Genomic DNA, 23,828 nt, shown 5'->3' on the forward strand with positions numbered 1-23,828 from the left:
GTTTCTCATCCTAGAATAGATAATTATGAGGATAGATTTGAGAAGTTGGAAGCATTGTCTTTAGAGAGAAGAAAGCCAAGAGGATATCTTGCAGACATTTTCAAAATCATAGTTAGAGAGAATCTGTTCCCATTCACAAAAGCATCAAGAATGAGAAAGCACAAATTTAAAGTGATTTTGCAAAGAAAGCAAAAGAGATATAAAGGAAATATTTTCTTACACAGCGAATAATTAATATATTCAATGCACTGCCTGGAAATGTGGTAGAGGTAACTTCTGTTTTGCCACACAAAACCTGGCTTTTAAACATGAGAACCTGCCTCTCAAATACATTTCTAAATAACTCATCCCACATTTGCTTTTTCTTTGAAGTCAAGATTCACCACAATGTTCCAAAATCTCAATTATTCTTCCCAAAGTCACTCATTGCATTTGCAGCCATTAAATTTCTAAAACACAGGCTTGCTAAATTATTACTCCCAGATGTGTTTGGCCTCCCTTTTTCGTGACTTTTCCCTGGTGTTAGCTGGCTGCAATAGAAAACATGTTAAAATTATCCTATCCAGGATGCAAAAGAAATAGTTTACCTGATGATTTGAGTTGAGATTCAATAGTCGCCAAGACCTATACATCAGATCAGAGAAGTGAAACAGGACCCGTAGCCTATCTGTGAGGATTTCTGGGCTGCATTCCTTCAGTACATTGTATTGCGGAGGTATCATTTGTGGTATACCAAGTTGAACAGGAATTGTGTTACCTTTGATTTTAAAAAAAGTAAATCATTGTTTTAAATCAATGATAATAATTATTTGGTTTTTAAAATCCAGCTATTGTACCTATTTTGGTAAAATATTTGACTTTAGAGTTTCAGTACAACAGACAGAATTTAATATGTTGGGCTGTAGCGTCATACGTTGATCAGAGAACCAATAAGAACAGTGCATTATTTCTCTCCAGAAAGCCCATTACAACTGCCAGGCAATAAAGCATTTGTCTGGACATCATCCGGCCTTTCACACAAAGAAAGCTTCAGGAGTGTGGAAAACCAGCGACCAACTTACCCCAATCAACAAAATCTGTCAGCTTATCACAGGCTGATAGCTCTTTAGAATGGTACTGTCAGTCATCGGGAACTGCTGTTAAAACAAATTGACCTTGAGAATTTCTGCTGGATCTCCAGAAAGAATTGAGTGTGGGTAGGATAAGAATTGCAGATGGGTGGTCACCAGCATGGGGAATGAAGAGGCTTTGATAAGAAGTAAAGTGGATAGCTTTTAGTGGTCTCCATTCAACCTCATTTTCTCACGTTGGTTCTCTTCTTCCACCAAGAAATTTCTCTACTAAGAGGCTACTTACGAGCCTCAGTTGGTCTCTGGGGTCCAGCCTACACCTCTAGTTACACCAATATTTATTGCAAGATTAGTTCAGCTGAGGCATTAAAGCTGCAGTGTGGTGTTCAATTTAACATAATACATGAGAGAGAACTTAAGAAAAGGAGAGATCTCAGAAGGAACTCAATGCTAATGTTCTTCCAATTTTTGTGATAACAGTCAAATGGTCTTTTAACTAAACATTGTTCTAACTGGCATACGCTAGAATCACATTTTATTTGACAGTATCTAGCTCTTTGCAACAATACATAAAAAATTTGTACATTACAAACTAATCCCACAGAATATTCTAAATGCTTTTGTAATTTCTTCAGTTTGTTACAGGTACTTTCCTTACCGGAGAAGTCTCCACTACAGTCTCCAGGTGTCCGTGTTGGAAACATTGAATAGTTACTTCAATCAACCTGTTAAAACACATATCTAGGACAGGTGGAACTTTAACCTGGTCCTCCTGGCTCTCAGATCAGGCCATTACTCCACAAGAGCCACCCAAGTTGTGTTACAAAATTAGGTATACTACATCACCTGGAGTTGAAGCTGAAAGAGGGGGTGTGGTCCATGCAGCACTGTGACACCGACCAGCTGAAATCTGACGAATGTTTTTCCCCTCAAGTGCAGTAATCAATGTTGGTTCTTTTACTTGGTTGGTATGGTTTAGACCAAGCTGCAGAAAGGAGGTTGAAAATTTACTAACTTACAACATAGCTACATAAAAATTAGGTAATTGAGAAAATGTTACAACACAATTACCAAGACTTTAACATGGAGACATAGAAAACAGGAGCAGGCCATTCGGCCCTTCAAGACTGTACCACTACTCAATATAATCATGGCTAATCATTCAACTCAGGTCTCTGTTTCCACTTTCTCCCCAAACCCTTTGATTACATTTAGCTCAAAGAACTGTATCTAACTCCTTGAAAACATTTGTTTGACCTCAATCACTTTCTGTGGCAAAGAATTACACATGTTCACCACTCTCTGGGTAAAGAAATTTCATCTCATCACAGTCCTAAATGGTCCAACACATCCTTAAACAGTGACCCATAGCTCTAGAGTCCTCATTAATCAGAAACATCCTCCCACATTTACCATGTCTAGGTTTGTTAGATCTTTATAAGTTTCTATGAGACCATTCTCATTTCTCTAAACTCAAGTGAAAATAGTCTTAACTGATCGATTTATTTTCATATGTCATACTTGCCATTCCAGGAATCAGTTCTGGTAAACCTTTGTTGCACTCCCTCCACAGTCAGAGATTCCTTCTTTAGATAAGAAGACCAAAAGTGCACATAATACTCCAGGTGTGGTCTCACCAAAGGATTGTACAATTGCAGCAAGATATTGTTGAAATACTCAAATGCAGTCACTAAGGAGGCCAACATACCATTTGCCAGAAAACAACAAATGCTGGAAATCACAATGGGTCAGACATCATCCATGGAGACAGAGAGAAAGCTAATGTTTAGAGTCTAGATGAAACTTCATCAGAGCTGTACAATTCCATGATTATAAAAGGATTCTCCTTCTCAACTTCTCCCCTCACCTGATGTGTAGTGACCCTTAGGTTAAGCAACACCAGTTCTCTCTCATCTGGCGACTAAGCATTAGACATAAGATGGATGAGCTTGAGGCCCTTTTGGAAATTGGCAGATATGATATTGTGGGGATAACTGAGACGTGGCTTCAAGTGGACAGGGCCTGGGAAATGAATATTCAAGGCTACACGTGCTATCGTAAAGACAGACTAACGGGCAGAGGGGGTGGGGTGGCCTTGTTGGTAAGGGAGGATATTCAGTCCCTTGCGTGGGGGAACCTAGAGTCAGGGGATGTAGAGTCAATGTGGATAGAGCTGAGAAATACTAAGGGTAAAAAGACCCTATTGGGAGTCATCTACAGGCCCCCAAACAGTAGTCTGGATGTCGGATGTAAGATGAATCAGGAGTTGAAATTGGCCTGTCGCAAAGGTGTTACTACAGTTGTTATGGGGGATTTTAACATGCAGGTAGACTGGGAGAATCAGGATGGTATTGGACCTCAAGAAAGAGACTTTGTGGAGTGCCTCAGAGATGGATTCTTAGAACAGCTGGTGCTGGAGCCGACCAGGGAGAAGGCAATTCTGGATCTGGTATTATGCAATAAACCAGAATTGATCAGAGACCTCGAAGTGAAGGAGCCATTGGGAAGTAGTGACCATAATACATTAAGCTACAATCTGCAATTTGAGAGGGAGAGGGTACAGTCGGAAGTGACATTACTTCTGTTGAATAAAGGGAACTATGGAGCAATGAGGGAGGAGCTGGCCAAAGTTCAATGGTGCAATACCTTAGCAGGGATGACTGTGGAGGAACAATGGCGGATATTTCTGTGTATAATGCAGAAGTTGCAGGATCAGTTCATTCCTAAAAGGAAGAACGATCCTAGGAGGAGGCATGGGTGGCTGTGGCTGATGAGGGAAGTTAAGAAACATATAAAGTTAAAAGAGAAAAAGTATAACATAGCAAAGATAAGTGGGAAAACTGAGGACTGGGAAGCTTTTAAAGAGCAACAGAGGATTACTAAGAAGGAAATATGCAGAGGAAAAATGAGGTACGAAGGTAAACTGGCCAATAATATAAAGGAAGATAGTAAAAGCTTTTTTTAAGTATGTGCAAGGCAAAAAAATGGTTAGGACTAAAATTGGGCCCCTCAAGACAGAAACAGGGGAATATATTACGGGGAACAAAGAAATGGCAGAAGAATTAAATAGGTACTTCAGATCTGTATTCACTGGGGAAGACACAATCAATCTCCCTGAGATAACAGTGGCTGAAGGACCTGAACTTAAGGGAATCTATATTTGCCAGGATTTGGTGTTGGAGAGACTGTTAGGTCTGAAGGTTGATAAGTCTCCGGGGCCTGATGGTCTACATCCCAGGGTACTGAAGGAGGTGGCTCAGGAAATTGTGGATGTGTTGGTGATTATTTTCCAGAGTTCGATAGATTCGGGGTCGGTTCCTGAGGATTGGACGGTGGCTAATGTTATACCACTTTTTAAGAAAGGTGGGAGAGAGAAAGCAGGAAATTATAGACCAGTTAGTCTGACCTCAGTGGTGGGAAAGATGCTGGAGTCTATTATAAAGGATGAAATTACGGCACATCTGGATGGTAGTAACAGGATAGGACAGAGTCAGCATGGATTTATGAAGGGGAAATCATGCTTGACTAATATTCTTGATTTTTTTTGAGGATGTAACTCTGAAGATGGACGAGGGAGATCCAGTAGATGTAGTATACCTGGACTTTCAGAAAGCTTTTGATAAAGTCCTACACAGGAGGTTAGTGAGTAAAATTAGGGCGCATGGTATTGGGAGCAAAGTACTAGATTGGATTGAAAATTGGTTGGCTGATAGGAAACAAAGGGTAGTGATAAACGACTCCATTTCGGAATGGCAGGAGTGACCAGTGGGGTACCGCAGGGATCCGTGCTGGGACCGCAGCTTTTTACAATTTATGTTAATGATATAGAAGATGGTATCAGCAATAACATTAGCAAATTTGCTGATGATACAAAGCTGGGTGGCAGGGTGAAATGTGATGAGGATGTTAGGAGATTACAGGGTGACCTGGACAAGTTAGGTGAGTGGGCAGATGCATGGCAGATGCAGTTTAATGTGGATAAATGTATGGTTATCCACTTTGGTGGCAAGAACAGGAAGGCAGATTACTACCTCAATGGAATCAATTTAGGTAAAGGGGCAGTACAGAGAGATCTGGGTGTTCTTGTACACCAGTCAATGAAGGCAAGCATGCAGGTACAGCAGGTAGTGAAGGAGGCTGATAGCATGCTGGCCTTCATAACAAGAGGAATTGAATACAGAAGCAAAGAGGTGCTTCTGCAGCTGTACAGGGCCCTGGTGAGACCACACCTGGAGTACTGTGTGCAGTTCTGGTCTCCAAATTTGAGGAAAGACATTCTGGCTATTGCGAGAGTGCAGCGTAGGTTCACGAGGTCAATTCCTGGAATGGCGGGATTACCTTACACTGAAAGACTGAAGCGACTGAGCTTGTATAACCTTGAGTTTAGAAAACTGAGAGGGGATCTGAATGAAACATATAAGATTATGAAAGGATTGGACACTCTGGCAGCAGGAAACATGTTTCCGCTGATGGGTGAGTGCCGAACCAGAGGACGCAGCTTAAAAATACGGGAAGACCATTTAGGACAGAGATGAGGAGAAACTTCTTCACCCAGAGAGTGGTGGCTCTGTGGGATGCTCTGCCCAGAGGGCAGTGGAGGCCCAGTCTCTGGATTCATTCAAGAAAGAGTTGGATAGAGGTCTCAAAGATAGTGGAATCAAGGGTTATGGAGATAAGGCAGGAAGAGAATACTAATTAGGAATGATCAGCTATGATCATATGGAATGGCAGTGCAGGCTCGAAGGGCTGAATGGCCTACTCCTGCACCTATTGTTTATTGTCTATTGACTTTACTGCCTGAACAATCATCAACTCTAAACGTTAACTTGTACTCTCTCTCCATGGATGCTGTCTGACCCGCTGTGATCTCCATTATTTGTTGTTTTCAGTAGATTGCAATATCTGTAGTAATTTGTTCCTATAACATTTTCCAGTTCTGAAGGGTCACTAGACCAGAATCATTAACGTTGCTTTCTCTCCACAGATACTGCCAGAGCTACTGAGTTTCTTCAGCAATTTGTTTTTGTTTCAGAATTCCAGCATCTGCAGTTTTTTTAAAAAAAACACCATTTTGCCTTCTTTACCACCTACTGTACCTGCTAACTTTCAGTGACTGGCATATATCTAGGTCTCATTTCATTGCCCCCTTTCCCAATCTACCGCCACTCCGAGAACAATCTGCCTTCTTGCTTTTGCTGCCAAAATGGGTAGTCTCACATTTATCCAGATTATATTTCATCGGCCATGCATTTACCCACTCACTCATCTCGCTCTCCCTAGTAGATATATTATCAAAAAATTCTAGTAGACTTGTTAAGCATCATTTCCTTTTCATAAATCCATGCTGACTCAGTCTGATCCTGTCACTGTTTTCCAAGTTTTGTGCTGTGAAATATTTTACACTGGACTCAAACATTTTCCCTTCCCTACCAATGTCAGACCAACCAGTCTATCTCCTTTTTTTAGATACTGTGCAAATTATCTAAAATAAAAGTCTGAGTACCGGAAATATAAAGAATATCAATCATAAAAAGGTGAAATTTTCATTCTTGAATCTGGTGCACAACAGCAGGATAAATCCTGAATCCTCAAACCCAAAATGGCTCAGCAATTTCCATTTTCAATCTGGGAGTCAGGTCACATGACCATGGAAGAGCGCAAAAGTCAGTCAGTTCCCAAGACTGGTTGTACAGAAAGTCTGCCTCAGTGCTCTTGCCCGGTGTTAAAATGCCAAAAATTTCTTTAAAAAAACAGGAAAGACAAAAAAATCCCTCCAACTCTTCTCTACTTGACTCTCCATGCACTAGCCATGCTATCCCTTGCCACCTAACCTTGGATTCAACCTCATGCCACATACATGCCATGACAATCTATGCCAATGTACTCAGACCCACAGTATTGCTCACATTCACACCTTCCATGTGCCCATTTACCCAGATACCATTGCTCCTCATACTTCCCATGTCCCCAATCGTCCCATTAACCCTTAATAGTGCCAATGCCAATTGAACTACTGCCCCAAACCAGTTTGCTTAGTAACCATTATGGACATACCTTAGGAGCATGGCGACAGAACAATATTACCTACTTAATGAAAATTTCATCATCAGATATAACAAAAATCAATATACTCAAATTGATCCAACATAAAACAAAGTAAAGTCGCAAGATGAGACGCACAACTGGTGTTGCTTAATCTAAGGATCACTATGCATCAGGTGAGAAAGGAGAATCTTTTTAAGAGTCAAAGTTATACATCAAGTAAACAGACCCTTTGGTCCAACTTGCCCATGCCAAGGAGATATTCTAAACTGATCTAGTCCCATTTGTCAGCATTTGGTCCATACCCCTCTAATCCCTTCCTATTCTTACACCCATCTGATGTCTTTTACATGCTGTAATTGTACCACTCTTCACCACTTCCTCTGGCAGCTCATTCCATACATACACCACTCTCCATGTGAACAAGTTGCCTCTTTGGTCCCTTTTCAATCTTTCCTTTCTCACCTTAAACTTATCCCCTCTAGTTTCGGACTCCGCTACCCTGGGAAAAGACTTTGGCTATTTACCCTATCCATGCCCCTCATGATTTTACAAACCTCTATGAGGTCACCTCCTAGCCCTTTTGAAATTTCTTACAAAAACAAACATTTCTCGTGAGTTCAAAGTGTGTGTGAAGATTTGTAGCTCGGGTGTTCGTTGTTGTGGTTCTGTTCGCCAAGCTGGGAGTTTTTGTTGCAAACGTTTCGTCCCCTTTCTAGGTGACATCTTCAGTGCTTGGGAGCCTCCTGTGAAGCACTGCTGTGCTGATTCCTCCGGCATTTTATAGTGGTTTGATTCAAAACTCCCAGCTCGGTGAACAGAACCACAACAATTTCTCGTGAGTGCTTATCCCTTAGGTTAACAAACCTTTCCATTCTATAAGAAGCTGCAGCTGTCCAGCAAAATGTTCATTTCATCGGCATCCTCTTGTGAAAATAGTAGATTGGGAAAATAGTCACACAGCACAAAGCTTTACATCAACAGGACTTCTGAAATACTTATGAAGTTTTGGGGGTCCAAATCATTATATCTGTCATCAGCAAAGTGATATAAGGGGTCGTCAACAGTATTATCAAGTAGCATTTTCTCAACGATAACCTGCTCAGTGATGTCCAGTTTTGGTTCTACATAGACATAGCCACAGAATCCCTACAGTGTGGAAACAGGCCGTTTGGTCCAATAAGTCCACATTGACCCTCAAAAGAGTAACCCACCCAGATCCATTCCCCTACTTTACTATTCTATATTTCTCCTGACTAATGCACCTAACCTACACATCTTAAACTATGGGCAATTTTTTTTAGCATGGCCAATTCACCTAATCTGATTGCCGGAGGAAACTGGAGCACATGGAGGAAACTCACTCAGACATGGGAGAATGTGCAAACTCCGCATACACAGTCGCCTCAGGTTGGAATCGAACCCGGGTCCCTGGTGCCATAAGGCAGCAGTGCTAACCACTGATCACTGTGCCAGATCCACTCATCTTTTGCCCTCATCACAGCCTTGGTCCAAATATGAACAAAACAGCTGAACTCCAGAACTGAAGTGAAAGTGACTGCACTCAATATCAAAGTTGAGAGTGTGGCGCTGGAAACAGCTTGGGACTCTCCAACCACATGGGATTAATGTGGACTTCACCAGTTTCCTCATTTTCCCATCCCACACCTGATTCCAGATCCAACCTTCTAACTCGGCACTGCCCTCATAACGTGTCCTAACTGTCCATCTTCCTTCCCACCTATCCGCTCCACCCTCCTCTCCGATCTACCACCTTCTCCCCCACCTCTACCTATCTATTGCGCTCTCAGCTACCTTCCCCCCACCTCTCCATCCCCTCCTCTCCTACTCCATTTATCTCTCTACATCCCCCAGCCCGCAAGCCTCATTCCTGATGAAGGGCTTATACCCAAAATGTCGACTTTCCTGCTCCTTGGATGCTGCTTGACCTGCTGTGCTTTTCCAGCACCGCACTCTTGGCTCTAGATATCAATGCAGCAGGGCATTGCTAATAAAACTGAAGTCAATGGCAACTAGGGGAAGAAGAGTGGATAGATGGGAAAGATGATGGACAGGTTAGGGGGCGGTGCCGAATTGGAGGCTGAGGATTGGAATTAATGGGGGTAGGGAGGGAGAGGAAATGAGGAAACTGGTGAAATCCACATTTATTCCAAGTAGTTGCAGGGTCCCAAGGTGAAATATAAGGTGTTCTTCCTCTAGGCATTAGGTGGTAAGGGTTTTGCAATGCAGTACCAGCAATATTCAAGAAGCTCAACAACCATCTAGGATGAAGCTGCCCATTTGATTGGCACCCTAGCCACCACCTTTAACATTCACTCCGATCACCACAGTTGCACAGGGGCAGCAGTGTGGACCACCGACATGATAGATTGCAGTAATGTACCGAGGTTCCTACAACAACACTTTCCAAACTCTCAATATTTACCATCTAGCAGGACAAGGGCAGCTGAATTCTGCCCCATGTGAAAATGAATTACGCTGGTTTGGTTGATGGGATTTGAGATTCCCAACTTTTTCTGGCATTTTTGCCATGGCAAAGATGCTCCCTTCATGATGAAAATCTGTGCCAAGAAACAATCCAATCCATTATGGGCAGCATGGTGGCACAGTGGTTAGCACTGCTGTCTCACAGCGTCTGAGACCCGGGTTCAATTCCTGACTCAGGCAACTGACTGTGTGGAGTTTGCACGCTCTCCCCGTGTCTGCGTGGGTTTCCTCCGGGTGCTCCGGTTTCCTCCCACAGTCCAAAGATGTGCGGGTCAGGTGAATTGGCCATGCTAAATTGCCCGTAGTGTTAGATAAGGGGTAAATGTAGGGAATGGGTGGGTTGCGCTTCGGCGGGTCGGTGTGGACTTGTTGGGCCGAAGGGCCTGTTTCCACACTAAGTAATCTAATCTAAAAAAAATAATCCAACTAGTTTGCCTTATATTATTCTGGGTAGTCATAGGATAAAAGAATAACAAAGCTGTTGACTAAACAACGTAAAAATGAAATTAATACATTTCGAAGAGATCTTGACATGTCGGAATGAACGTTTGCAAACATGCTTGTTTTTAATTGGGGTCACTGTATAGCAGTGATCAGTTGGAACTCTTGCGGATTGTTCATTGTACTAGCATAAAGCGGTTGAGCCAACCGGAGTGCTCTAACTTCTCCCTGAAAGAGATCAGCAACTCAATGTACTGAATCAAATATGGATTTTCTGTTGTGTTGTTTAATATAATTAACTGGTTCCAATCTGCGATCTGAATAAGAAATAAACAGCATTAAACTTGAATCTCAAAATTACTTTAATAGCATTTTGATGAAATTGGATATAATCTTGGTTTAATAATTTTAATGTAAAAAGCAGTCAAGTTTAAGGAGATATTTTTGTGTATTAAATAAATTAAGATTATACTTAGCTGTCCTACCTGGCCTTCAGCATTACATCCCCAGGCATACATATCCCCCGTAGAGCATAAAGCGAGTGTATGCTCCGATCCCACTGCAATATCTTCAACAAACACTGCTTCTAGTGCGGGGACTTGCTGTGGACGATTGTGATTCCGCAACATTGAATCTGGCAAACCAATAAGTCGCTCTGAGGATAAAAACGGAGTATTCTGAAAAAAAATCAGTGATTCACAATTTTGCTCACCAAAATTATGAATTTGTTTATGTTAAGGACATGTGAGATGGGCCTTCAAGATTTTTCAAATGATATAAAGGGAGGGAAGTTCCCAGTTTGGCAGTGTAGAAAGAATGGGCAGAATATAATGCTCAGAAAAGTGGGCCCATTACTGGTAGAGAGCAGTCAGCAAACAGCATGAGCCCTGAATCAATTTAAAATCAATTGGCCAGTCTCCTGCCTGTTATTTGGTCAGGTTACTACATCGTGTCCAGCTACTTAGAGCCTGGCAGTTCCTAAGTGGAAATAATGCTGTACTGCAGCAGGCCGTAAGAGATGGATATTTTCTGCAGTCCCAGTAAGTGGGAAGTGGAGTGAGCATGACAGGGCCAGACTGGTGCTGTAATGGAGGAGAAAAGAGGTACAGTAAATCGTGGAGGTCTTTGGTGGGAAGGATCACCCAGCTCACCAGACTTCAAAAATCCCCACTAGGGTATGCCAGATAACTTGCCCAAATAGCTTCCAATTCCCTTTTAGTAGAACATCAAATGAAGCAACTGGCCTCTGGGCAGGAAGACCTTTTTGTTAACCCTTCCTGACCTGGTTCCAATTGTGGAACAAGTCAGGAAGAAAAAGGACACTCCAACTCCCCATTATGCGACTCCTTCCATATCTCAATGTTTCCCAGTCCAGATATTAAAATCCACCCACTTCGAGGCAGAGGGTATGACTGAGGGAGGAAAAAATAATTAAATGTAGATTGCTAAGGAAATAACTAGAATTACGAAGTTAGATAAGAAAAAGTGACATATGGATGGAGAAGAATAGAAATACTGCTGACTACACTTTTTTTGCAACTATATATTGGGATGCCCTTAGTAATGATATAATCACAGTAACCCATTTACAATTTTGAAGCCATTTTGCCATCATGCATTCATGGCACAGAAACAGTTAAAGCATCCCATGCCCAGTCCAGTGGTTATATTCCAGTCAAGGCTTTTCCCATCTAAAACTACTACTGCAGCCATTATGTCCTGCTCCTTTATATGGTTATGTATATCTAAAAAAATTACATCTACAGTATTCACTTCAACCACTCCCTGTAGAAACAAGTTCCATATTCTTACCATTCTCTGAATTGTAGAATTGTTATAGTGCACTGACTTTCTAAATGGAATCTTCACTAAGTGCCATTCGCTGGCCTGTTCCTTTGACTCAGCATGTTACAACCAAAGAGCTTGGTGCTACACTCACCAAACTATCTTAGTCTGATGGAATATCAATATTATGGACGGTCCTATTTTGTGGTGCAGACAGCTCTCTTTGGAGACATTGCAGGCACTGTGACTATCTGAATAGGGAGTGCACCCTTTGCAGATACGATGGCAGCAAAAGCAGCCGTTCTAATATCCACATCCTCTTTATACTATCTGTTGATCTGTTCTTTAACGAAAACAGATTTCTTTTCACAGTTTGCCTGAAAACATCATAAAGCAGTTGTTGAATATTTTCCTACCCCACTTAACATCATATAATTTCAGTTTCTTTTTAAAGGGAAAAATTAATCTTGGTTAATACAGGCTTCGGAAGTATGCTTTAATGGTCTGTTCTGTATTGCGACGGTGGGAGGGGAGATAATCTTTGTTTTTCCCCCACCCCCAATCTTCATTGTGGTTTCCAGGTGCTTTCATTGTATATTCAATCCATGTCATACACTCCTTAATTTAACAGCAAAAATAAGTTTAGCTGCTTAAACCATTTTTTAAAAATAATTTTCTACTTTCAGTCAGTCTTCATTTTTGCCACTATTCTTTCAAGCTTTTAAATATACCCTTTTTAAAAATGCAGATTAACAGAAACTATACATTATATTTCAGAAGTGCTTACACCATTAGTCTCTATAACATTTGACTTGTAGTCCAATGCTTTCAAGTTGCACCCAGTGCTGAGAGGTTTCATTGGCAACTACCTTATATGTGTGAGAAGCACATATATTTGTGGACGAGAAGAAAATGGAAGATTGAAGATTTGGACATTTTCTGCATTATAAAGAGTTTACCATGTGACTTTGTAGAACTCAAGTCAAAAAGTTCAAAGAGAACCAGGGATCATCTCCGGTTTGCTGGAAAAGCAAACAACTTCGAAAAGCAATTTCCAGCAAAGCCTTTAAGAGGAGAGAAGAGGTGCATTTTATTGCTCTAAAGTGTTGGACAATCAGACTCGGATAATCCCAAAGACCTGCGCTGTTCTTTGCCTCATTAAACCTCTGGATTTTTGTTCTGATTGCCACAGATTTGGAGCTTTTGGAATTCTGTTTCTTCTGAGAAGTGGGAGTTGGAAGAAAGCTGGCACACGGGAAACATCTCTACCTCTCTCTGAATAAAGGATAACGCTGAAAGAAAACCAGCTGAAGAAATATCACAGTGAAGTATTTTCTGGGAATCAGAGAAATTTCCACAAGTTGGTATCTCTGACCTCCTCAGACACTAAATGCTGAACTGTAATCTCAGTCCAAATGTCTAGGCTTCCATCACTTTGCTGTTACCAGAAACTTAATCTCATTAACAGGAAATCAGAAGAGATGCCAACTATTACTAGCCACTTTAATTCAGATTCTTGACCCTGAATGGGGTGTTTCTCTAATTCTTCTCCCCCATTCATAATATCTCTGCAGAGCTGTGTTGTCTCACCCGTGTATGAATGTATTTGTGTGATTAAGAGGCTATAGTTTAAATCTGCATAGTATCTTAATTATGAATGACTTTTTCCATTTGTTTAAAGAATAAGTTTGTTGCAATAAACAAATGAGTTTATTGAAGAAACATGGTGGAAGTTGCTTTTTGTCCTGGACAACATCTAATATTGGGAAACGAATTGATGGATTTGGTGACTGAATGAGATGTAGAGGTGCCGGTGTTGGACTGGGGTGGACAAAGTTATAAATCACACAACACCAGGTTCCAGTCAGACAGGTTTCTTTGAAAGTACAAGTTTTCGGCACTCTTTTGTTGGGTGGCTACCTGACGAAGCAGTATTGCTCTGAAAGCTCATACTTTCAAATAAACCTATGGGACAATAACTTTGCGTTGTGTGATTAAATAAGACATTTGCACTTTTGGTAAGGTTTGTGCAGAAATGGGGCTTGATTTCATAGCACTCTTTCCATCGACTCTCAATAAATGAAACCTGGAGTATAATGTATTACCACTAAAACCTCTAGTAATGTACAACTGATATAATTACTATAAAATGACATGACTGTATGAGACAGAAAGGTACCTTGTCCAAAAGTGTACACGTGACCATCCTTTGTCAGTACAACAGAAAACTGGGTTCCACAAGCTACTTTCTTCACTCCTTTATTACAAAGACTTTCGATTTTCTGCATAATAAAATCACAGGGGTATGAACAAAGAAAAATCTGCAATTATATACAGAGGAACCTCGATTATCCAAATTTCTGATTATCCAAAGAAGATCTCAAGGTCCCGGTAGAAACATTACATCAAAGAGATGTTTCCAACACTGATCGTGTCTTTTGTTTACAATGATTAGAAATGTACTCAGATTCCTGAAATGCTGCCGAGAAGAGTCTTGGACATCGATGGGAGCCCAGGCACAGTCTTCAAATGACTGACTACCTACCCTCTCTCCCCACACTTCCCCTGAGGTTCTACACAGAAGTGTACCGTAAACCCCCCTTCCCAGATAATGTCTCCAACATTGTCTTGTACAGGGCAGAATGGGAACTTGTCAAAACATTGCAGTAAAAATGTGTGTGTGTGTGTGTGTGTGTGTGTGTGTGTGTGTGTGTGTGTGTGTGTGTGTGTGTGTGTGCGCGCGCGCGCATGAGCATGGGGGGTTCAGACGGGGGAGTGGCTGGTGGGTGGGGGCGGATGGGAAGTGTTTTTGGAGGTAGGGGCAGACAAGGGCGGGGGTGGCGAATGGGGGCACGCAGATGGGGATGCAGGGACCTGTGCCCAGTGTGCTGCTGCCTAGTCTCCTGAACGGGGAGGGACTTAGCAAGTGCTTGCTGTGTCAAACCCACTGAACTGATGGGGTGTGTGCATGTGGAGGAGGAAGACGCGGGAGGCTTCAGCAATGCTGCAGGTCCCTTACACACAAGTGTGTCTCTGCTCAGAAACAAACCCTGAGACAGAAAGAAGGAGCAAAGTAGGCAGAGAGAGGAAAAAGGAAACTTCAGAAAACTCTGAGCCCCAGAGAAGAGGCATTGAATCAATTAACCGAATAATCAATTATCCAAACGAAATACTGCCCGCCCATCTTGTTCGGATAATTGAGGTTCCTCTGTAATGCCTTTCACAACCTCAGTACGCCCCAAAGCAGCTTTTTACCAATGAAAATCACTATTGTCATGCAGGAAATGTGATGGGCAAATTTGCCAACAATAAACTCCCATTATCATATTTCTGATTATGACCGGACAAACTACTTTTATGATATTGATTAAGAGATACAAAAATGGCAAAAACATCGGTTATGACTCCATTGCTCTTCTGTGAGGCACAGGTGATTTTATATCCACCTGAGGAGGCAGATGGAGTCTTGGTTTATTGTCCCTCCTAAAAGACAATGCTCCCTTGGGGCTGTGTTGGGAGTGCTGCCAACTTACCCATGGAAATTTCCATTTATGTTTGGAATTAAAGTCTCCTCTTACAGCAGGAACCAAAACCTAATTTAACTTCCAATTAAAACAAAATAAATTGTTCTAAAGACTCCAGTTCTCTATTTTCTGCAAATGTATGAAACCAACAAAATTTTTAAAATGGACAAATTGGTTAAGACACGTCTAGAATGGTATCAAGTTAGATTTCAATTAATTTTGAACAGAAACTTCATTCACATCAAGCAATAACCGTTACCAAATAATTCACTCACACAATTAGTTATTCAAGATCAGATGTAAAGTAAATGAATTGTACAATATTGGTAACTATGGCTGGGAAGTTTGAGCAAATAGGGACAAATAATTACACTCTAAATTTGGATATGATAAGTAAATGTAAACAATCCCAAAATGGACTAAATGTATTTTAAATACTTTATTGCAAAATACTTTATTGGTAATTAGATTAGATTAGATTAGATTACTTACAGTGTGGAAACAGGCCCTTCGGCCCAACAAGTCCATACCGACCCGCCGAAGCGCAACCCACCCATACCCCTACACCTAACAGTATGGGCAATTTAGCATGGCCAATTCACCTGACGTGCACATCTTTGGACTGTGGGAGGAAACCAGAGCACCCGGAGGAAACCCACGCACATACAGGGAGAATGTGCAAACTCCACACGGTCAGTCACCTGAGTCGGGAATTGAACCTGGGTCTCTGGCGCTGTGAGGCAGCAGTGCTAACCACTGTGCCACTCTGCCGCCCACGAATGGTTCAATAAACTTTTCAAAAAAGTTGGTAGTGTAATAGTTTTACGTAGTTTTTAAAATGTGGCTGTTATATTCTTACCTGGGGACAGCATTTAACAGTACAAGCCCCTAAACCTAGTTTGCCATAGTCTCCATCGCCAAATGACCAGACTATCATTCCATCTGACGAGACGACCAGAGTGTGATTCAATCCACAAGCGACCTAAAGAAATAAAGGAAATGGCTAATTTTGTTTTATAAATTGCAAATAGAAATAGTTTATTAAAGAACGAATAATGGACTCAGCAATCAAAGTTCTCTATAACCTTCTCTTACTCTTAACAACTCTAGAGCTTTCGATCACAATTGTCCTCAATGAAAATTAAATAGTTGGTCATGAAAATATGAGGAAGAACTATTGCTATAAATATGCTAGAAATCATTGAAAGAATCTTGCAGCGCGGAAGGAAGTAATTTAACATAAACTGGTTCCTTGAAAAAGCTGTACAATTTATTTTCCTGTTCCATAATTTTTCAGATAATTCTAGAGAGTAATCCTCTTCCATATTCCTGGATAAACTTAACTAACTGAGCAGAAAACATCCATGTGTCAGTTTCAATTAAGCAGTAAACAAAATGGAAATAGTCCAGTTTCATGGTTATCACTTGGTGTCAATTTTATCTTGTATGTTCATGTTATAAAGTCCTGGGTTCAAGTTGTGCTCTTGGAGACTTGAACACATTATTTAGGATGACACATTGGTACAGAAAATGCAGGCTTGCTGGAGGTGATGTTAAGTTGAGGATTCATGAGCTCCATCAACTAGTCAGATGATCCCATGGCACTACCTATTGGAGATCAGAATGCTTTGGCCATTACTTGTGCATCAACTGACAGCTCCAAAACAAATGGTCAGTCGTTTGTGGAACAATGCTGTGTGCTATTTAGTTGCCACATCATTTGCCTTACAACAAATGCACTTCAAAAACACACTATGGCCTGTGGGAATTTGGGATTTCTTGAAATAATAATGTTATTTTATTCAAGAAATATGCTCATAAGTTGAAAGCTGAATTACAGTGTAGTTTAAAGGCTTGCAGCCATGTAATAATTATGCACCAATTAAAGTGGACAAGTTTCAGGAGACATGAAAGTAGTGAGTGGGATGTTAAAATAAGGGTAGAATTTAATTAAAATTATATTGAAATTACAAACATATAGGTTTACCAAATTATGGGCTACTAAACAAGTATATATTAAATTTCACTATTTTATTACTTCATTAATGATCTGAATAATGCAAGTTGCCCTTTCTCTCATGTCACAACCATTGGAATATACAATTAAGCTCCTTTAGAATAGCAAAGAAAAATACCAAGATTTTGTAGAGATCTAAGGAAAGCAAATGGACGTCAAACCAAAAATAGGCTGATCAAAATCTTGGTAAGGAGTTTTTTTGAGGAGGATTCTAATAGGAAAGGAGAATAAAAAAAATCTGAAGGGTTTAAGGGATGAAATACAGAACTTTTTTTTATTATCAACTATTCATGTTGCAGAACTCATATGACTGATGGCAGCATACAATTTTCAACTCAGCAAACAGAAAATAGACTCTGTATTGCAGGTTCCATTAGAATGTTTAAAAGCGAAAAAAAACCTCTTTCTGCACTAATGTGACCTATTTATATAACATTATATTCAACTTTTAGATCAATGAAGTTCCAGTACCTGTCCTATTGAATAATCCTCCAGTGCAGTCACCTTTTCAGGTAGCATTTTATTCGATGTACTCCTAAGACCCAACCTTCCATAATCTCCACTCCCGAAAGTGAAGAGTTTTCCATCAGCTGTTACCACAGCCGAATGCTTAAATCCACAAGAGAGCTGTCCAAAGAACGCAAGGCCATACAATTATTTTTTTCTGAATAATGTAAATGGAAATATTTCTTGAAATAGTGTTCTCTTTCAAAAGGTTACAAAAAGGTTTCATCAGCTTGATGGATAGTGAGGTTGGAGCGTTATGTGCAGGGTTGAACACATTTTGCAATTTATCAGAAAATGAGCCTGCTCAGGGTCAGATATTTTCACTTAATGAAGATTAACAGGATGGGGCTGCTGGAAGAAAAACTTAGACATCTTATTCCAGGCCACTCCTGGCATTAAAAGTAAATCTGCATTCCATTCTCTTAGCCACAGATGGTAAGTGATGAGAGTACAGGGAAGAGAACAATATGAAAAATCCTTAATCAAAAGTAGTTACTCTATTCTTTTCACTGTGTGAATAATAAGGATATACCTGCACTACGTCTTCTCCCTGCAGTGCTTCAATTTGTCTAGGTCTGCGTTGTCTTTCACTATTTCCATGTCCAAGCTTTCCATAATCACCATCTCCCCAGCTGAAAACTTCCCCACTCTCGGTTAAAGCCATAGAATGACCATCTGATCCACACGAAGTGACTAACTGAGTTACAACATAACCTGGAAAAGGAACAGAGCAATGAGAACTTTTGCTGGAACCAAAAAACAGAAGATTGGGCAATGAGGAGGCATGGGATGCAACGGTCTGAAACAATAAGACTACATCCATAACAGGCCACAAAGCAAAAATGTTCTGTACATTAATACACTATAAAACCTCAACGTTTATTCAGAAAATATTTGAAGCATATGCATTGTAGATCTATTTTGTTGAAGTTCAGAAAAACATCATATGACATTGTGCCAGGAGTTATTTCCATATTTTTGGTATTCCACTACAAGTTCAGCAATTTAGCCCTGATTTCATATAGACCAGAGGTTGCCCAAAGTCAAGGTACTTCACAACAAGCACTGGAGCTAAAGTGCAAATTACAATTACTGTACAACTTCACTTCTTTAGTGTGAAAGATTTAGAAACAGTTATTCAGGAGAGCATTAGTAGTCACATGGTGGATTGGTTAGGAAGAACCAGCATGGATTTCCAAAGGTTTAACTGTTTAACTACTTGCTGGAGATGTTTTTTAAAGAGGTGACAAATGGAGTTGGCGAGGGTAATGCTGCAGATATAATGTACATAGAGCTCCAGAAAGCATGTGTTACAGTGCCACATAACAGATTTGTGAGAGAAGTCATAGCTTGTAGAATAAAAGTGACATTAGCAACATTGATATAAAATTGCTACAGGGACAGGAAACAGACAGCAATAGTCAATGGATATTTTTAGGAGGAAGATGTGTAATGGAATTCCCCAGGGGTTGATATTGGGAGCCTTGCTTTCCCTGATACACATAGTTGATCTATACCTTGCTGTGCAGGGAACAAATTCAAAACTTGTAAATTATACAAACCTTGCACAATGTAGAACTTCAAAAGGATATTTTCAGGTTGGGAATGCGCAGACAGGTGGGATGACGTTCAATGCAGAAAAGTGTGAAGTAATAAATTTTGGTAGGAAAAACATGAACACATAGTACAAAATAATAGGTAAAATTCAAAAGAGTTCCCAGGAGCACATGGAGAGGGGTGTGTGCATGTGTGCGCGTATACACATCATTGAAGGTGGCAGGATAGATGGAAAGAGGAGTTAAAGCAAGCATATACTATTCTGACTTTTATTAATAGGGGCATAGTGCACAAAATTAAGGAAATGTTGTTGATATTGTATAAGATACTTGCCAAATATTGCTCTGGGCACCACATTTCAGAAAGGATATGCATGCATTGGAGAGAGTGCAGAGGAGATTTACAATTATGGTTCCAGGAATGAGCACCTTCAGCGACAAGGATAAATTGAAGAGGTCGGGATTATTCCCCTTGGAGAGCAAAAGACTAAGAGGAGATTAGATAGAATTTTTAAAATCATGAGAAGTCTGAATAAGACTGGAAGAAACTGTTGCCACTTGTAAAATCATCTAGAGTGGCAAGGCACACAGTCCTACCCCACAGGAGATGGTGAAATTTTAATTCAGTTTAAAAAAAAAGTTTGGAATTAACAATCTACTGATGATAATGAAACTATTGTCCTTAAAAAAAAAACTCATCTGTCTCACTAATGTCCTTCAGGAAGGAAATCTATCATCCTCACCTGGTTTGGCTTAAACGTGACTCCAGAGACAGCTTTAGGTTCGAGAGAAAAGATTTAAAAAGGGACATGAGGGACAACTTCTCCCCCCAGAGAGGGTGGTGGGTATATGGAATGGGCTAGCAGAGGAAGTGGTTGAAGTGGATACAGTCACAACATTCACAAGACAATGAGTTTGGAGAAGATTTGTAGCTCAGGATGAGGGTCTGGATGTAATTTTGCTCGCTGAGCTGGAAGGTTCATTTTCAGATGTTACGAGACCATTCTAGGTAACATCATCAGTGAGCCTTTGGTGAAGCTCTGGCTCACTGATGACGTTACCGAATTTGGCAAAGAAACGTCTGAAAATGAACCTCCCAGCTCAGTGAGCAAACTTACATCCAGATCTACAAGCCATTTGGACAGGTACATGATAGGAAAGATTTGGAAGGATATGGGCCAAACACAAGCAAATGAAAATATTTCAGTTTAGGAAACCTGGTTAGCATGGGTGAGTTGGGACGAAAGGTCTGTTTCCACGTTGTATGACTCTATGATGATGATACGGCAATGTGCTTGGATCTCAATCTACTCTGTGCAATTAGGGATGGGCAAAAGATATTAGCCTAGCCAGTAATGCGCACAACCTGTGAATGAATGTTTAAAAATTGTGGTTTGTAAAAGATGCAAAAGTGATGCAAGAAAAAAATTTCATGCTGAATGGTTCAGGTCTGGAATGCAATGTTTGGAAGTATGGAGGAGGCCGATTTAATTGAAGCATTCAAGAGGGCAACACATGAATTTTTTAACTAGAAAACAATAGCATGGAGAACAGTCAGAGGATTGACACCAAACCATGATGCTTATTTGGAGAGCCAGTGGAGACACAATGGACTGAATAGCCTCTTTTGCATTGTAACATTTTTATCATTCTGCTATTTAGCCCAGATGTTGGTGTGAAAGTGTGTAGGGAAAATCCATCAAGGCCATAAATCCCTGCTGATCTTATTAACTATAATGCTAAGATATTGGGATAATCTCACTGTACAGCAATCCAACCCCACAGAGACATACAGCACAGAAACTGACCCTTTAGTCTAACTTGTCTGTGCCGACCAGATATCCCAACCTGACCTAATCCCATTGGTCAACATTTGGCCCATATCCTTCCAAACCTTTCCTATTCATAAACCCATCCAAATGCCTTTTAAGCTTGTATTTGTACCTACCTTCACTACTTCCTCTGACAGCTCATGCCGTACATGCACCCTTTTCTTTGTGAAAAAGTTAGCCCTCAAGGTCCTTTTAAAATCTTTCTCCTTCACCCTAAACCTATGCCCTCTAATTTTGGCATGCCCCACTCTAGGAAAACGACCTTGGCTATTTACCCTTTCCATGCTGCTGAGGACTTTATAACCTCCTTAAGGTCATCCCTCAGTCTTGGATGCTCCAGGGTATACAGGAATAGTGTATTTAACCTCTCCATATAACTCGAATTCTCTGATCCCAGCAACATCCTTGCAAATATTTTCTGCGTCTTCACAAGTTTAACAACATCGTTCCTATAGAAGGGTGATCAGAGTAATACGCAGTGTTCTAAAAGTGGCCTCATCAATGTCCTGTACAGTTGCAACTCCTATACCCAATGTTCTGATCAACGAAGGCAAGCTTGCCAAACAGCTTCTTCATCACCCTGTCTACATGCAACTCCACATTGAAGAAACTATGGACCTGCATCTCTAGGTCTCTTTGTTCAGTAACATTCCCCATGGCCCTAATGTTAAGTGTATAAGTCCTGCCCTGGTTTGCCTTATCAAAATGCAACACCACATATTTATCTAAATTAAACTTCATCTGTCACTCCTTAGCCCATTGGCCCACCTGATGAATGTTCCGTTGTATTTCTGAGATAATCTTCTTCACTGCCCACAAAACCACCTACCTTGGGGCAAACTTACTAACCATACTTCCTCTTTTCACATTTAAATCGTTTATATAACTGACAAAAAAGCAGTGGACCCAGCATGGATCCTTGTGGCACATTGCTGCTCACAGGCATCCAGTGTGAAAAACATCCCTCCATCACTCTCTGTCTCCTACCTTCAAGCCAATTTTGTATCCAATTATCCAGACTCCCCAGATCCCATGTGATCTGACCCTACTAAACAATCCAGCTTTGCTGAACTCCATATAGACAACGTTTACTGCTCTGCCTTCATCAGTCTTCTTTGTTACTTCTTCAAAAAACTCAAATTGGTGAGACATGATTTCCCTTGCACAAAGTCATATTGTCTATTCTTAATCAGTGCAAGCCTTTCCAAAAGCATGTAACTCCTGTCTGTCAGAATCCCCTCCAACAACTTACCCACTAATGATGTTACGCTCACCGGTCTATAGTTCCCTGGGTTTTCCTTACAGTCTTTCTTATATTACATGAACACCACATTAGCCGTCTCCCAGTCTTCTAGCACCTTACCCATGGCTGTTAATGATACAAATATCTCAGAGGCCCATCAATCTCTTCCTTAGCTTCCCACCTGATCAGGTCCTGTGGATGTATCCACCCTTATGAGGCCTCCACCATCACTTCTTCTCCAATAGGAACTCTTTTCAAGACATTAGTATTTATTTCCCCAATTACAAGAGCTTCCATTCTTTCACCAGAGCAAATACTGATGAGAAACATTCGCTTAATACCTCATCCATCTCCTATGGTTCCACACATCGATGGCCACTTTGATCTTCAAGGGATCCTGTTCTCTCCCTTATTGCACTTACAGAATCTCTTTGAATTCTCCTTAATGCTATTTGCCCTCCTGATTTCCCTTTGATAGTTAATGGAGTATGAAACAAAATATTGACAATATATAAAGTTAAAGCTTTGCATACGCTTACCCTGCAATGCTGCAATAACAGTAGGAGTGTGAAGGTCATCAGAATTTCCTTGACCCAAGCGTCCATAACTACCTTCCCCAAAAGCTACAACTGTCCCATCTGCCTGAACAAGGAATGTACAGTTCTGTCCACACACCACCTAGTCACAGGAAGAATTCAATAGTTATACAACAATTTTATCACACAATGCATCAGATTACATTATAGATAGATAAAGAAAATTAGACAATGGCTTTGTAGATGTGATAAAGACTTGAATCAAATGTAATAGTGGTGTCTATGTGAAATCAATGCATGAATCAGGACAGATTAGGAACATCTGGCCCATTGTGCCAAATCTTTGATGACGCTTCATGTCATCAGACTCAGGTCTCAGAAATTACCACACCAGGTAGAATATCCTATTTTCAGAATTATCTTTGTTTCATCATGGCCACAAGATGTCTCTAAAATAGAAGCTTCATACAAACAGAGTTCATTGTACTCATACCCAAGTAAAGGTGGTGGACAGGCTACCATTCACTCTTTTGTCCTCACCAGACTTGATTATTCAAGGGTCTTTTCGACTGTCTTCTATTAGCTTGTCCATGTCCTGCACTAATGTTTGCTCGTTCATCATCCTTTCCCACATCAATCTACCTTGGATTTCATTTCCAATTTAATTAACTTAAAAATCACAATTAAAAAAACAGAATAGGCTGGAAATGCTCTCAGCAGGTTAGACAGGATCTGCACAGTCTTTCTGTAAAATGACTTAACAGTAA

At 40.6% G+C, this 23,828-nt stretch overlaps 1 protein-coding gene across 3 annotated transcripts in view; it reads right to left on the reverse strand.

Annotated features, from left to right (window-relative positions):
* Positions 1-23,828, reverse strand: part of LOC132806698 (probable E3 ubiquitin-protein ligase HERC1) — a 343,050-nt gene that overhangs the window by 19,658 nt on the left and 299,564 nt on the right. For all 3 annotated transcript variants that reach the window (XM_060821274.1, XM_060821268.1, XM_060821283.1), the window contains 8 exons: positions 23,065-23,203; positions 18,427-18,608; positions 17,859-18,014; positions 16,230-16,352; positions 14,026-14,128; positions 10,547-10,716; positions 1,917-2,055; positions 588-757 (listed from right to left, as the gene is read on the reverse strand). In XM_060821274.1, the coding sequence (XP_060677257.1) occupies positions 588-757; positions 1,917-2,055; positions 10,547-10,716; positions 14,026-14,128; positions 16,230-16,352; positions 17,859-18,014; positions 18,427-18,608; positions 23,065-23,203 (1,182 nt within the window). The remainder of the gene's footprint in view (positions 1-587; positions 758-1,916; positions 2,056-10,546; positions 10,717-14,025; positions 14,129-16,229; positions 16,353-17,858; positions 18,015-18,426; positions 18,609-23,064; positions 23,204-23,828) is intronic.

This window comes from Hemiscyllium ocellatum, chromosome 1 (assembly GCF_020745735.1).
Source record: "Hemiscyllium ocellatum isolate sHemOce1 chromosome 1, sHemOce1.pat.X.cur, whole genome shotgun sequence".
NCBI classification, from domain to species: Eukaryota; Metazoa; Chordata; class Chondrichthyes; order Orectolobiformes; family Hemiscylliidae; genus Hemiscyllium; species Hemiscyllium ocellatum.